The sequence below is a fragment of the Pongo abelii genome, chromosome 21, assembly GCF_028885655.2.
Source record: "Pongo abelii isolate AG06213 chromosome 21, NHGRI_mPonAbe1-v2.0_pri, whole genome shotgun sequence".
Taxonomy (NCBI): Eukaryota; Metazoa; Chordata; class Mammalia; order Primates; family Hominidae; genus Pongo; species Pongo abelii.
The window spans coordinates 54,298,201-54,310,641 of NC_072006.2; the positions used below are offsets into that span (position 1 = coordinate 54,298,201).

Genomic DNA, 12,441 nt, shown 5'->3' on the forward strand with positions numbered 1-12,441 from the left:
GCAGAAAATTAAGGGAGCTGTGTGTAATGATATGGAATGATTTTCAAAACATTGAATATTGTTATAGCATTACCCACATGATGATGATTCAAAAGAAAAAAATGTTATTATAGCAAGGTGTAGGTTAGTGTGGAGGTTCCTATTTGTAAGACATAAAGGGTTGTACATATATATATATATTTAAAGACAGGATCTCACTCTCTTGCCCAAGCTGGAATGCAGTGGTGTGATCTTGGCTCATGGATGCCTCTAACCTCCCGGGCTCAAGTGATCCTCCCACCTCAGCCTCCTGAGTAGCTGGGACGACAGGCACGTAACCTGCCTATTTTTTGTTTTGTTTTTTTGAGACAGGGTCTTGCTATATTGCCCGGGCTTGTCTCAAACTTCTGGATTCAAGTGATCCTCCCACCTAGACCTCCCAAAGGGCTGGGATTACAGGTGTGAGCCACCACGCACTGCCCATGTACATATTAATATATACATAGGCCATCCCTGGAAGGTCATACAAGACACTGGTTTAAAAAAAAAAAGGTTGCTTTGGGGAGTGAAAAGCAGGTCTGGAATGGAGGGAGACTCTTCTTTTAGTTGGGTAACTGTAAATCACATTATTTAGCTACTGGTTTTACTTCTAGTGGGAGATTGGCACCTGCAGAAAATGCAGGCGTCTATTCAAATGTACCTTCCTTCCAGAAGCCTTTCGTGGGCACACTAAGTATTCCCAGATTGCCCTCCAGGCAGTTTATACCAGCCTTCACCTCCCTGAAAGGCGCGAGCCCCCTGCACCCCGCGACGATTGCAGGGAGGCGCCTTGGCCAGCAGAGGGCGCCAGAGGACCGCGCCCCAGGCCTGGGGCCGGACCCCTAGTGCGGGGAGCCGGGGAGAGCCTGGCCCTGCAGGGTCCGAGGCCACCTGGGCCGCAGATGTCGCCCATTTCCGGGAGGACCTGACCCCACAGTATCAAAAGTGTCACTTCGCCTTCCCCTGCAAAGGGAGCTGGTCTGCGGCCGAGAGGCCTGGCCCGAAGCCTCCTCTCACCTCGTGGTCTCCGCCGCCCGCAGGAGGGAGTGGGGCGAGGGCGGGCCTGGAGGGGGCGGCGGGGACAATTCGATCCGATCTGAGCAAGGCCCCTCCCCTCTGTGTTGCCTCCCACCCTCATGCACCGCGCAGGTGCCCGACCACTGAAGGAAAGTGGAAAGCGGGAGGCCCAGGCAGTGGCTGCCTGCAAGTACTTGATTGAGCCCCCATTACGTGCTTTGAAGAAAACAGAATAAGGCAATGAGAGAGAAAGGTGGGCTGGGCGCGGTGGCTCACTCCTGTAATCCCACCAAGCTGGGAGGCTAAGGTGGGAGGATCAATTGAGCCGCAGAGTTTGAGACCAGCCTGGGCAACATAGCGGGACCCCATCTCTACAAAAAATAAATTAGCCAGGCATGGTAGCGCGTCTCAGTGAAAAAAGGAGGAAAAGAAGAAAAAAGAAGGTGGGTGCTGGGGCAAGGGTGGGTCCTAGTTTGGCTAGGGTGATCAGGGAAGGCTCCCCTGAGGAAGTGACTTACATTTTTTTGTGTTAAATATATTATTCATACCTAAAAGTGTTTAAATTGTCTCTGTACACTACAATGTCATGAAGATATGGTAAAATAAATAGTCTATGTATGTACAGTAGAAAGACTAACAATAAAGATCCCTCCCTGCCTAGGAAACAGATCATTACCAAAACTCTAGAAGCTTCATGTGCAGCCTGTTCTTGCCTCCCCTCCTCACCAGCCACTCTTCAGAATTTTGTATCAAACATCTCCTTGCAGCCAGCATAGTGGCTCAGCCCTGTAATCCCAGCACTTTGGCAGGCTGAGCTCAGGAGTTCCAGGCTGCAGTGAGCCGTGATCGTGCCACTGCACTCCAGCCTGGGTGACAGGGCAAGACCCTGTCTCAAAAACAAAACAAAAAAACACTTCCTTGCTTTTCTTTCTAATTCTACAACCCCTACATACATCCCTAAATAATACAGGGTTTCATTTGACTGCTTCAGAACCTCGTATAAATCCAAATAACTGTGCATTTGTTTGTGACCTCTGCTCGACATTGTGTTTTTGAGATTTATCCCTGTTGCTGCATGGAGTTGTAGTTCATTTTTATTTCTGTATAGTATTCTATTACAGGATTGCACCAGGGTTCATTAATCCAGTCTACTGTTTATAAACATTTGTGTTGTATCCAGTTTTGTTTTTGTTTTTGCTTTTTTTGCTATTAGGAACGAGGGTGCAATGAATATCCATTTTTGTTTTTTCGGGGTTTGGGCTGGACAACAGTTCTTTACCTTGCTTGGTTGTTCATTATAATCTCCAGGAGAGTTTTTTAAAATGCTGATGCCAGAGGCCCCACCCAGACTAATTAAATCAAGATGTGGGTAGGGGTGGGGTGGGCCGAGGCTTAGGTGTTTTAATCCTTCCCTATGGGGATCTAATGTGCTGCCAGAGTTGAGAACCCCTGGGATGCAGTTGGTTTGAGGACAGACTTGTCAACTGCAGCCTCTGGGATGCAGTTGACTTGAGGACAGACATGGAGAGGAGTCACCTGTTGCTAGCTGATGCCAAACTTTTCCAAAGTGACTATGCCCACCGACCCTCTCGCCAGCTCTCACCTCCTCATCAGCTCTTGATAGTGACCAACTTTTTCCTTGTTGTCCTTCTGATGAGCGTGAAATGGCAGCTCACTGTGGCTTGAATTTGCCATTTCGCTCTTTACTAAACGAGGCTGAGCAGTTGGTGAAGTTGCGGCTGAAACAAAGAATGAAAAGAAGCCAGCGTGAAGACCTAGGAGCAAAAGACGTAGGGGAGAGGAGGAAGAGCGGCAGGTGCCAAGGTGGGAAAGGTCTGGGATGTTGGAGGAACAGAAGGAAGGCTGGGGGCGGGATCCTTGCGCATGGGGGAGGGAGAGAGGCTCAAGCCAAGGTCAGCCGGGGTCAGAGCAGCGGGGCCGAATTGGCTGAGGAGAGGACTTTGGCTTTTACTCTGAGACAGGCGCATGGGAGGGTTTGAGCAGAGGAGGGGGTGATCTGGCCTCACTCTGGCTTCAAGCGGAGGATCCTGATTGGAGCTAAATTGACACGGGACGGGGAGTATTCCGCTTAATGACTACTCACTGCCTCTGTCCCCCACCCTACTCCCCGCTCTCCAGCTAGAACCAGGGCAGGACGATTTTGTTCACGGCTGTTACACCCGGCACCAAGTGACTAAACAGACAGTAGTTCTGCCCTTCACTTGGTGGTGTGGGGTGCTTATAGGTTTTTATAGTCTTCCTTCACAGGTGGAAACAAGAACGGTGAGACCTGTGAGGTTTATTTCAGCGCCACCCCAGGGCCTGGTACGCCTCCCAGGGAAGCTGGGGTGGGGGTGCAGCTGCCCCTCACTTGGGCCCACCCCACATGCATTCAGTCAGGGCCCCTATGAAGCCGTGTTACAGCCTTTAGACACAGGATCGAGGATCTTCACAGGGGTGAGGAGACACGCCCGGCCCATCTCTTCTTTCTCCCGCCAGCCTACAGGGATCTTTTTCAACGAAACTCTAACCAGGTCCCTCCTCAGCTGAAAATCCTTCGGTGGCTCCCCAGTGCCCTTGAGGCAAAGTCCAAACTCCTACGAGGCCCTGGGGCCCAGCACATCTGACCCCTCCGGGCATGCCCACCCCACCCCATCCCTGGAAGCTGCTCTCTAGGAGTTACTCTGAAGCAGTTGCCACTTCTTCCCTCGGGCCTTTTCCCTTGATAATTCTTCACTTCCTCTGGGAAGTCACCCCGACCCCCTGTCAGGTGACCTGCCTCTTAACGGTCGCCGCGTCCCGTCTCTCCCCCACCAAAGCACACTTCCCTTTGCATTGTAATTGTCTGTTTACTTCGTCTGTCTCCCTCACTGAACCAGGAGCTACCCTTCGGGAGAGGCCCTGAGTGTCCTGTCCGGGGCTGTGCCCTGGCCCCAGGTACAGTGCCCCACACGTGCTGGGCGCTCCGTAAACACTGGATAAGGGAAGGAACGGGCGCTCTTCGCTAGCTGGGCCAGCATGCTTTGCAAAAAGGCCGTGGCATTTCAAGCCGCCGAAAGCCACGTGCGGTGTCTGTTTCCTCGCTTCCTCCCCAGCGATGTGCGTTTCCCCAGTCAATGCCACGCTCTCCAGGCGCCAGCCGGGCGGAGGAAATTTCCGCCCCCTCCCAAGCCCGAGGCGGGGGCGGGCGTCGGAAGGTCAGGTGTCCCGGCCGGCGCGCAGCGCCAGGGGGCGTCAGAAGCGCTCCGACCACCGGGCGCTGAGCGGGTGGGCGCGCGGCGTCCTGCCGGGGTCCCACCTCGCAGGGGCCTCGCTTCGCTCGACGTCCCGCCCCGGACAGCCCCAGCACGGCGGACGACCCGCGCTGCGCCAGCGAACCCCGCCTCGGAGGAGTCCCCGCCCGGGCTCACAGCGCCACGCGGCGCGAGCCCGGCCAGCCCCCGGCGCACCTGCTCGGGGAGTGGCCTTCGGCGGAGACGAGCCTCCGATTGGCGCGGAGGTGACAAAGGGGCGTGGCAGATAAGGCCCCTCCCCTCCCACCCCCCTGGAGTATTTAAGGGAGTTGGCGGCGCTACTGCACTCATTGCGCCGCGGCACGGCCTAGCGAGTGGTTACCCTGCGCTACTCTTGCGCGACTCGGCGACCCCAGTGCCTCGACCACCATGCCGCGCTCTTTCCTCGTCAGGAAGTCCTCCGACCCCAATCGGAAGCCTAACTACAGCGAGCTGCAAGACTCTAATCCAGGTGCGTTGGAGAGGTGCTGGGCTTCAGGAGGTTTGGGGGAGACAGGCGAAAACTGCGTGGGGGGCACCTGAGGGAGGCGGTCTGCCTGAGCCAGGATCGAGTCACAGGATGTTTTGTGGACTATTGCGGGCTCGGGAGACCAGGCAGGTGGGTCCCCAGTTCTGGGTGGTTGGGGGAGTGCCGTGTAGAGGGCAGGGGTCTTGGGCTTGGGGGGCCTTTGTAGCCGGCGAGAGGCGGAGAAGCTCCGCAAGAGGGGAAGGAGAGGAGGCCTGTGTCAGGAGAGCCCTCTGGACGCTGCTGGGGAGAGTCCGGAGTCCAGAGGGTTGAGGGGAGGGGTAGGGAGACGAGATGTGTGTGAGGAGGGGGATTGGGGCAAGGTGGTGGCTCCGGGGCTGGGGTGATGGGGTTCTGGCCTCAGGCTGGGGACTTGGGACTTAGGAGAGGGAGATCTGGAAATGACCCCCTTCAACTGGGGGTCCTACGTGTGAGAGACTCAGATTGGGTGACCTGGGCGAGGAGGGCAGGAACCTGGTCTGTCCTGTGGATAATTTTTTTGATCTAATTATGTATTGAGAATCAGCCCCACCCAGCCCCTGGCCAGCGGTGGGCTCATGTTTGTTGATTGAGTGAATGATTTAATTAACGCCTGACTCTGCTTTTTCTCTCTCAGAGTTTACCTTCCAGCAGCCCTACGACCAGGCCCACCTGCTGGCAGCCATCCCACCTCCGGAGATCCTCAACCCCACAGCCTCGCTGCCAATGCTCATCTGGGACTCTGTCCTGGCGCCCCAAGCCCAGCCAATTGCCTGGGCCTCCCTTCGGCCCCAGGAGAGTCCCAGGGCGGCAGAGCTGACCTCCCTGTCAGACGAGGACAGTGGGAAAGGCTCCCAGCCCCCCAGCCCACCCTCACCGGCTCCTTCGTCCTTCTCCTCTACTTCAGCCTCTTCCTTGGAGGCCGAGGCCTATGCTGCCTTCCCAGGCTTGGGCCAAGTGCCCAAGCAGCTGGCCCAGCTCTCTGAGGCCAAGGATCTCCAGTCTCGAAAGGCCTTCAACTGCAAATACTGCAACAAGGAATACCTCAGCCTGGGTGCCCTCAAGATGCACATCCGAAGCCACACGCTGCCCTGCGTCTGCGGAACCTGCGGGAAGGCCTTCTCTAGGCCCTGGCTGCTACAAGGCCATGTCCGGACCCACACAGGTAAGTGCCCCTCCAGGACCCCCCCACCGTTGCTCTCTCTGGCAGCTTTTGTGAATCCGGGCTTGCTGTTCTCATTCCCAAAGTTGTGGACACTGAGGCCCCGAGTCTTCTAACTTCTAGCTCAAGTTCCGGGGCCTGGCTCTCTGGAAACGTTTGGCAGAAACGTTCTTCATCGGCTAAGCAGATGGGCAAAGCAGACCCCTTCGCAATCCCCTGCAGCCTGTTTCTCAGCCAAATGGGTTGGAGCTGGATATGGGAAAGGTGCAACCAACACCTTGCTGTGGGGGCCAGGTGTGAAGGGGCCCACCCGGCCACACCCTCTCCCGGGTCCGCCCACTCCCTAGCCAGACAGGATGTTGTCAGACCCCCCGCCTGGCTCTGAATCCTTCTTTGAGAACTTTCTCAAAGCTTAGGCTGATGTTTCTCTTCTGTGAACCTGTCTTTCAGATGGGCATGAGAACAGCTTGTGGGGTTTCTGTACAGGCTAAATGCAGGAATGCATATGGGAAGCACCTGGCAAAGTGCCGGTACCTGCTAAATTCTCACAAAAATGGTTCCTTGGCATTTGTTCTGCTTCCCTGCTGTGTGACTTTGGGCAAGCAACTTAACCTCTCTGAGCCTCAGGGGAGAACTATGATAGCATGTTTTAGAGAGTGACTGTAAAGGTGGCTAATCACTTTATAGTAATTTATTATACCAGAATGGTTCGCAGGTCGGCTTCCCCACCCCCACTCAATCCTAGCACACAGACCAGGAAACGGCATCTTTGGGGCAGAAAACACAATCACGCCTTTCGAAAATTTACTAAATGTATAAAAAACTTTCTGGACATGGAGAAAAGGTAGAACTTTTTAGAACTTGAACGGTGGCAGCCACTGTGCCTTAGAGCTGCTCTTTGGAGAGTGACAGTTGAGGGAGAAGATTCCACGGGGTTCAAGCTGGCCAGGTTCTGCCATTTTCTGGCCCGGCGCCTGACCTCTGAGCGGTGAGGGTCAGTGAGGTGTCTGGGAGGACTGGCATTTCGCGGGCTTTATTGGCATCTTATTCGACTAAGCCTACCCATTTCTCTTCTTCGTGCACCAGTAGCCCTGATTTTAACATGTAAAGGTCCAACTGCCTGGCCTCCTGAGTGCCCGCCCAGCTCACAGGGCTCTATTTGGGGAGAGTGGAACCCCTCAGGGTGCTGCTGTCCTGCCCGCCTCTCTCACCTCCCATCCGGACATTATTTTAATGTAAAGGCATGGCTGAGACACAGAAATCCCCTTGAAATATATCATTGCGGTCCTCATTGACTCCCATTGTGTGCCTTAATGGTGGGCCCAGTGGGTGGGGGCTGGGAGGGGTGGAGCAGGTGCATGGGGCAGCGGTGCCCAGCACCTGTTCCAGTCACAGCTGCTGGCCCACTGCGTGGCAGGCCCCTTTAATCCGGGAGTATCGCATGTACAGTGCCCCCCTCGGCGCCCTTTGTCCCCGCCGGCCTGGTGCCGATTTCACACTTGCCAGGAGTACCGTGAAGGCGTCTGGGGGGCGAGGGATCCGAGGAGTGGGGGTCTGTGCCTCCTGTGTGTGCACACAGCCCCCGCCCCCAGCCCATCATGTCCTAGAATGTCTCCTTTCCCTTTTGTTCGGGTTCGGGTCTCATCACACTTTGAGCGCTTACTGTGCAGGAGGTAGTGCTCAGGACTTCACCAACAGCCCTGGGAAGGGAAGGGAGGTGCCATCATAACTCCAGTCTTACAAATGGACTCCAGACCCTTTTCCAGATCTCCAGAGTCAGCCCTTAGGAACCCTTCTCATTCACATGAAGACTTAAAATGCAATCAACAAACCCTTCAGGCCTGGCATGCGGAGGCTGCTGAGTAATGGCAGAGTGCAGTAGTGCTCAGGCACCCCTCCCCCAATCCTCTGTGTCCCCCACCCTTTGGAGTGGCGAGTTTCCATTTCTGCCCCATGAGACTGAGTCCAGCTCTCAGGCGCTCCATAAGTCCCTATTGAATGCATGGGTCCCATTGGAACCATCCTCTGGACTGCCTCCTAACCTGGTAGCTCAGTGTGGCACCCTAGGCACCCAGGAGGTGACAGAATGAATTCACTCTCAGCTCTTCAATTCCATCCAGCGCTGGGATTTCACGGGCGGGCCCTGGCCTTGCGGGCATATCAGACTGGGCGTGAGGGGATTGGAGAATTACATGTTTTTTAAAAAGACTACTCAGTATTATAGAATAGTGTCTAGCATATAGTAGGAGCTCAATAGATTAAAAAAAAATTATAGACAGGGTCTTTATCACCTAGGCTTGTCTCAAACTCCTGGCTTCAAGCAATCCTGCCTCACTCGGCCTCCCAGAGTGATGGGATTACAAGCGTGACCCACCACACCCAGCCTCAATAGATTTTTGTCTAATGAGTTACTGTTATGACCTTTTATTTGGAAAATGCTGCATCCCCCAGAAAAAAACAAATCAACATTATTGGTGTTTTTGGAACTGTATAGCTTTTTGGTTGGAGCAGGGATTGTTACAAGGCATGAGTGAGGGGGCAGACTCCTCTGAGGCCTTTTTAATTTTTAAAACAGACTTATTTATTCTCCAAGGGCTTGTTGAGGACTTACTGGGCACCCAGCTCCATGTGCAAGACTTTTCCCAACACAGCCTTGGCCAGGCAGATGGTGTGTCGGGGGCACAGGTTTCTGTAGCCTCTTGGGTGGTAGAAAGGGGCCCAGGCCCTGGGCTGGGGCTTAGAATGGACTCAAAGGAGGCCCCTGCCCTTATGGGACTCAGCCTGATTGGAGAACAGACAAGGAGATTTGGGATTACAGTGCAGGAGGTGGGGTGGTGAGGAAAGCAGGCTGCTGGCCGGGCCCCAGGAGTGGCCTAACCAGCTTGGAGGTGGGGGTGGGGAAGCCTCTTAAGGCTGACTCTGGCTTTGGCCCCCAACAGAGTAAATCAAGGAATGACTCCAGGACTGATGGTAAGGACACCAGTCACATCCTCCCTTGACTGAAGGCAGTAAGGACAGTGGGTGAAATCAGAGGCTTTGGGGTCCTGCCAGGGGACCCTGAACATGCTATTTCTGGGCCTCAGTTTCACTGTCTCTGAAATGAGGACCACAGTAGGATCAAGTGACAGTAGGACGAATCAGTAAAGGTGTTCAGTCATCGTTGACCACTTTGCACGTCCCTGCGGGAGGTGGATGAGTACTGTACCCTACCTTCTGTCACTTACCAACCCCTATGAGTGGGGGGTGAATAGCCCCATTTTACAGGTGGGAAAATGGAGGCTCAGAGAAGCCAGACAACTTGCCCAGAGTTGCACAGTGGGAAGCAGCAGAGTTCCATCAGGTCCCGGCCTTTGGACCCTGGCTGCGTGTTTGACTGAGGCCTGGCTTTCCTGGGATCATGGGATTCTTTCAGGGTTTGGGATATGCAGGGAGGGATTCCCATCACTGCCAGCCATTGTCCCATGGCTCACTCAGCCTTTCTGGCGTTCTCTCCCCAGGCGAGAAACCCTTCTCATGTCCCCACTGCAGCCGTGCCTTCGCTGACCGCTCCAACCTGCGGGCCCACCTCCAGACCCACTCAGATGTCAAGAAGTACCAGTGCCAGGCGTGTGCTCGGACCTTCTCCCGAATGTCCCTACTCCATAAGCACCAAGAGTCCGGCTGCTCAGGATGTCCCCGCTGACCCTCGAGGCTCCCTCTTCCTCTCCATACCTGCCCCCTGCCCGACAGCCTTCCCGAGCTCCAGCAGGAAGGACCCCACATCCTTCTCACTGCCATGGAATTCCCTTCTGAGTGCCCCACTTCTGGCTGCATCAGCCCCACAGGACTTTGATGAAGACCATTTTCTGATTCTGCGTCCTCTGCCTGGGCTCTGGAAGAGGCCTTCCCGTGACCATTTCTGTGGAGGGAGGGCAGCTGGCCCCCAGCCTTGGGGGATTCCTGAGCTGGCCTGTCTGCGTGGGTTTTTGTATCCAGAGCTGTTTGGATACAGCTGCTTTGAGCTACGGGACAAAGGCTGACAGACTCACTGGGAAGCTCCCACCCCACTCAGGGGACCCCACTCCCCTCACACCCCCCCCCCACAAGGAACCCTCATGCCACCCTCCACGAGGTGTGACTAACTATGCAATAATCCACCCCCAGGTGCAGCCCCAGGGCCTGCGGAGGCGGTGGCAGACTAGAGTCTGAGATGCCCCGAGCCCAGGCAGCTATTTCAGCCTCCTGTTTGGTGGGGTGGCACCTGTTTCCCGGGCAATTTAACAATGTCTGAAAAGGGACTGTGAGTAATGGCTGTCACTTGTCGGGGGCCCAAGTGGGGTGCTCTGGTCTGACCGATGTGTCTCCCAGAACTATTTCGGGGGCCCGACAGGTGGGCCTGGGAGGAAGATGTTTACATTTTTAAAGGTACACTGGTATTTATATTTCAAACATTTTGTATCAAGGAAACGTTTTGTATAGTTATATGTACAGTTTATTGATGTTCAATAAAGCAGTTAATTTATATATTAAAAAGTCTTTGGTGTCATAGAGGAGTGTGGGTATTTTGAAAGGTCTTTGGTAAGGGAGGAGGGGACAGGAATTCCTGAAGCTTAGATATTTCTGACACAGCCTTAAATCTTGTCCTTGGAAACATCACAGGGCTTTGGAGTCCTGGGTGTCACTGTCAGGGACCTTATGAGGCTGGGTTTTCCCCTTGGCCTGGGTGTCCTGTCTGCTGCTGTTTGGGTGAGCCAGCGGCATCCATACGAGCTCTTCACTATACACTGGCTCTTTACTTTCTCATTCTTGAATTTTGAAGCTGATCTGGCCCACGGGGTGCAAAGCTGGCTTCCTGGGTCTTATCGACTAGGCAGGCTGCAAAGCTCTGCCCCAGCACTGCAGGTCTTTTGGGGTGGGATTGTCCGCTTCCCCCAGATGCGAGTGGAATGCGACCAAGGAGACAGAGGATGTCCTTCCTGTTTCCAAGGGCTCCAGGCCTCCTCGGGCCTCCTTGTCAGTCCCACACCTCCGTCTTGCTGCTGGGTACCAAATGGCCTTTGATGCGAGGAAATTGGCTGGCTGGAGCCAGTAGGGTGAGAAGCCAGGCCAAAGGGTAGGGGTCACTCAGCTTCCTGCTCCGAGGACGGCAGGACAGTCAGCTTGCGTCTTGGGCTAGGGTAATTCATTCCCCGCCGGCCGATGGTGGTGACCTCACCACTGGGGGCCTCTTGGGGCCAGGAGAAAATGAGTGTCCTTTTTGAACACAAAAGGTGCTGGAGGTGCCAGTTTCCTGTGAGGAGCTGAGGCGTCCCAGAGCTTCGGAGCCCCAGAGTCAGGCTGGGGGTGGGGGGAGCTTCATGTTCCAAAGGAGAGATGATTCTTTCTTCTAAACAGGAAATGGTGACCCGCAGGCCGGGAGCAGCCCTTAATGACTTGCAGCTTTCCTCCCAAAAGGAAAAAAAAAAAACGTTCTCTAACAATCGCCAAATTGTGGCCTGCCTCCCTGAAGGGAAGTTAGGGAGTTGGGGGGATGGGGGTTGGGCATCCATGAGCTGAAGGCCTACTGTGTCGTGGGTCCCTCTAGGTCGTCTCCATCCACCCACAGTAGGTGCTGAATGAATGATTTCATGACTTCACATAATCCCTGGGGGTCAGGCCTCCGGAAAATGAGGCACAGAGGTGGGCTTGCCTGAGGTCACGAAGCCCGGCCCCTCGGGTCATCCTGGGAGTTAGGTAGGCTGGGCTCATGCCCCTGACTCTCAGGGCACTTGGAGCAAGGCTCTCTCCCTCTGGGGGCCCCAGTTTCTGCGTCTATAAAACAGGGTGACAGTAGTGCCTTCCTCTCGGAGACTGTACAGAGGCATTCATTCATTCAGGGGTTTCGAGGGCAGCATGTGTGCCAGGCCCTGTTCCAGGCCCTGGGGTTACAGCCGTGAACAAGACAGGCCATCCCTGCGCTCATGGGACGTATGTTCTGGTCGGGGAGAGAGAAAACAAACAAGTGATTAAATAAACAAGCCGCTTTTCTACAGCGATGGTGCCAGGACAGAATGAAGGAGTGCCAGGCACTAGAGAACAACGGGGTGGGGCTCCCCAGGCCAAGGCGATGAGAGCCCTGGAAGAGCTGAATTCCAGCCCGGACCTGAAGGAGGAGAAAGATGCCGGCAGGGAAGGATCTGGGGGAGGGAATAGCAAGCCTGTTGGAATGTGCTGCCCCCATGAGAAAGACCAGGATGGCGGAGGGACTGGGAAGACAGGGTGGGAGAGGAGAGTGGGCCCAGCTCTGCAGAGCTTGTGGTGCTAAGCAGGTGGGAATTTTGTCTAAGCCCCTAGGGCAGCCACTGGAGCTCTAAAGCAGAAGAGTGCTGAGGCCTGCTGTACCTTTCCTATAAAGATCTCCCCGGCTGCTGGGGAGAATGGATCTCAGGGGTCCAGGAGGAGAAAGACAAAGGCAGGGAGACCATGAGAAAGCCAGAGGAGGCCAGGCA

General features: G+C 55.0%; 1 protein-coding gene across 1 annotated transcript; it reads left to right on the forward strand.

Annotated features, from left to right (window-relative positions):
• The first annotated feature begins 4,276 nt into the window (after positions 1-4,276).
• On the forward strand, positions 4,277-10,486 carry SNAI1 (snail family transcriptional repressor 1). The gene is made up of 3 exons (XM_002830412.5): positions 4,277-4,779; positions 5,450-5,977; positions 9,472-10,486. The coding sequence occupies exons 1-3, from the start codon at positions 4,698-4,700 to the stop codon at positions 9,654-9,656; spliced, it is 795 nt and encodes a 264-aa protein (XP_002830458.2). The 5' UTR covers positions 4,277-4,697; the 3' UTR covers positions 9,657-10,486.
• Positions 10,487-12,441: the final 1,955 nt, after the last annotated feature.

Bases quoted from the DNA above. Each gene is read 5' to 3' on its own strand.
- SNAI1 (XM_002830412.5), top strand. From the start codon at position 4,698: ATGCCGCGCTCTTTCCTCGTCAGGAAGTCCTCCGACCCCAATCGGAAG. The intron at 4,780-5,449 runs GTGCGTTGGAGA...TTTCTCTCTCAG, and splicing joins GCTGCAAGACTCTAATCCAG to AGTTTACCTTCCAGCAGCCC. The intron at 5,978-9,471 runs GTAAGTGCCCCT...TTCTCTCCCCAG, and splicing joins CCATGTCCGGACCCACACAG to GCGAGAAACCCTTCTCATGT.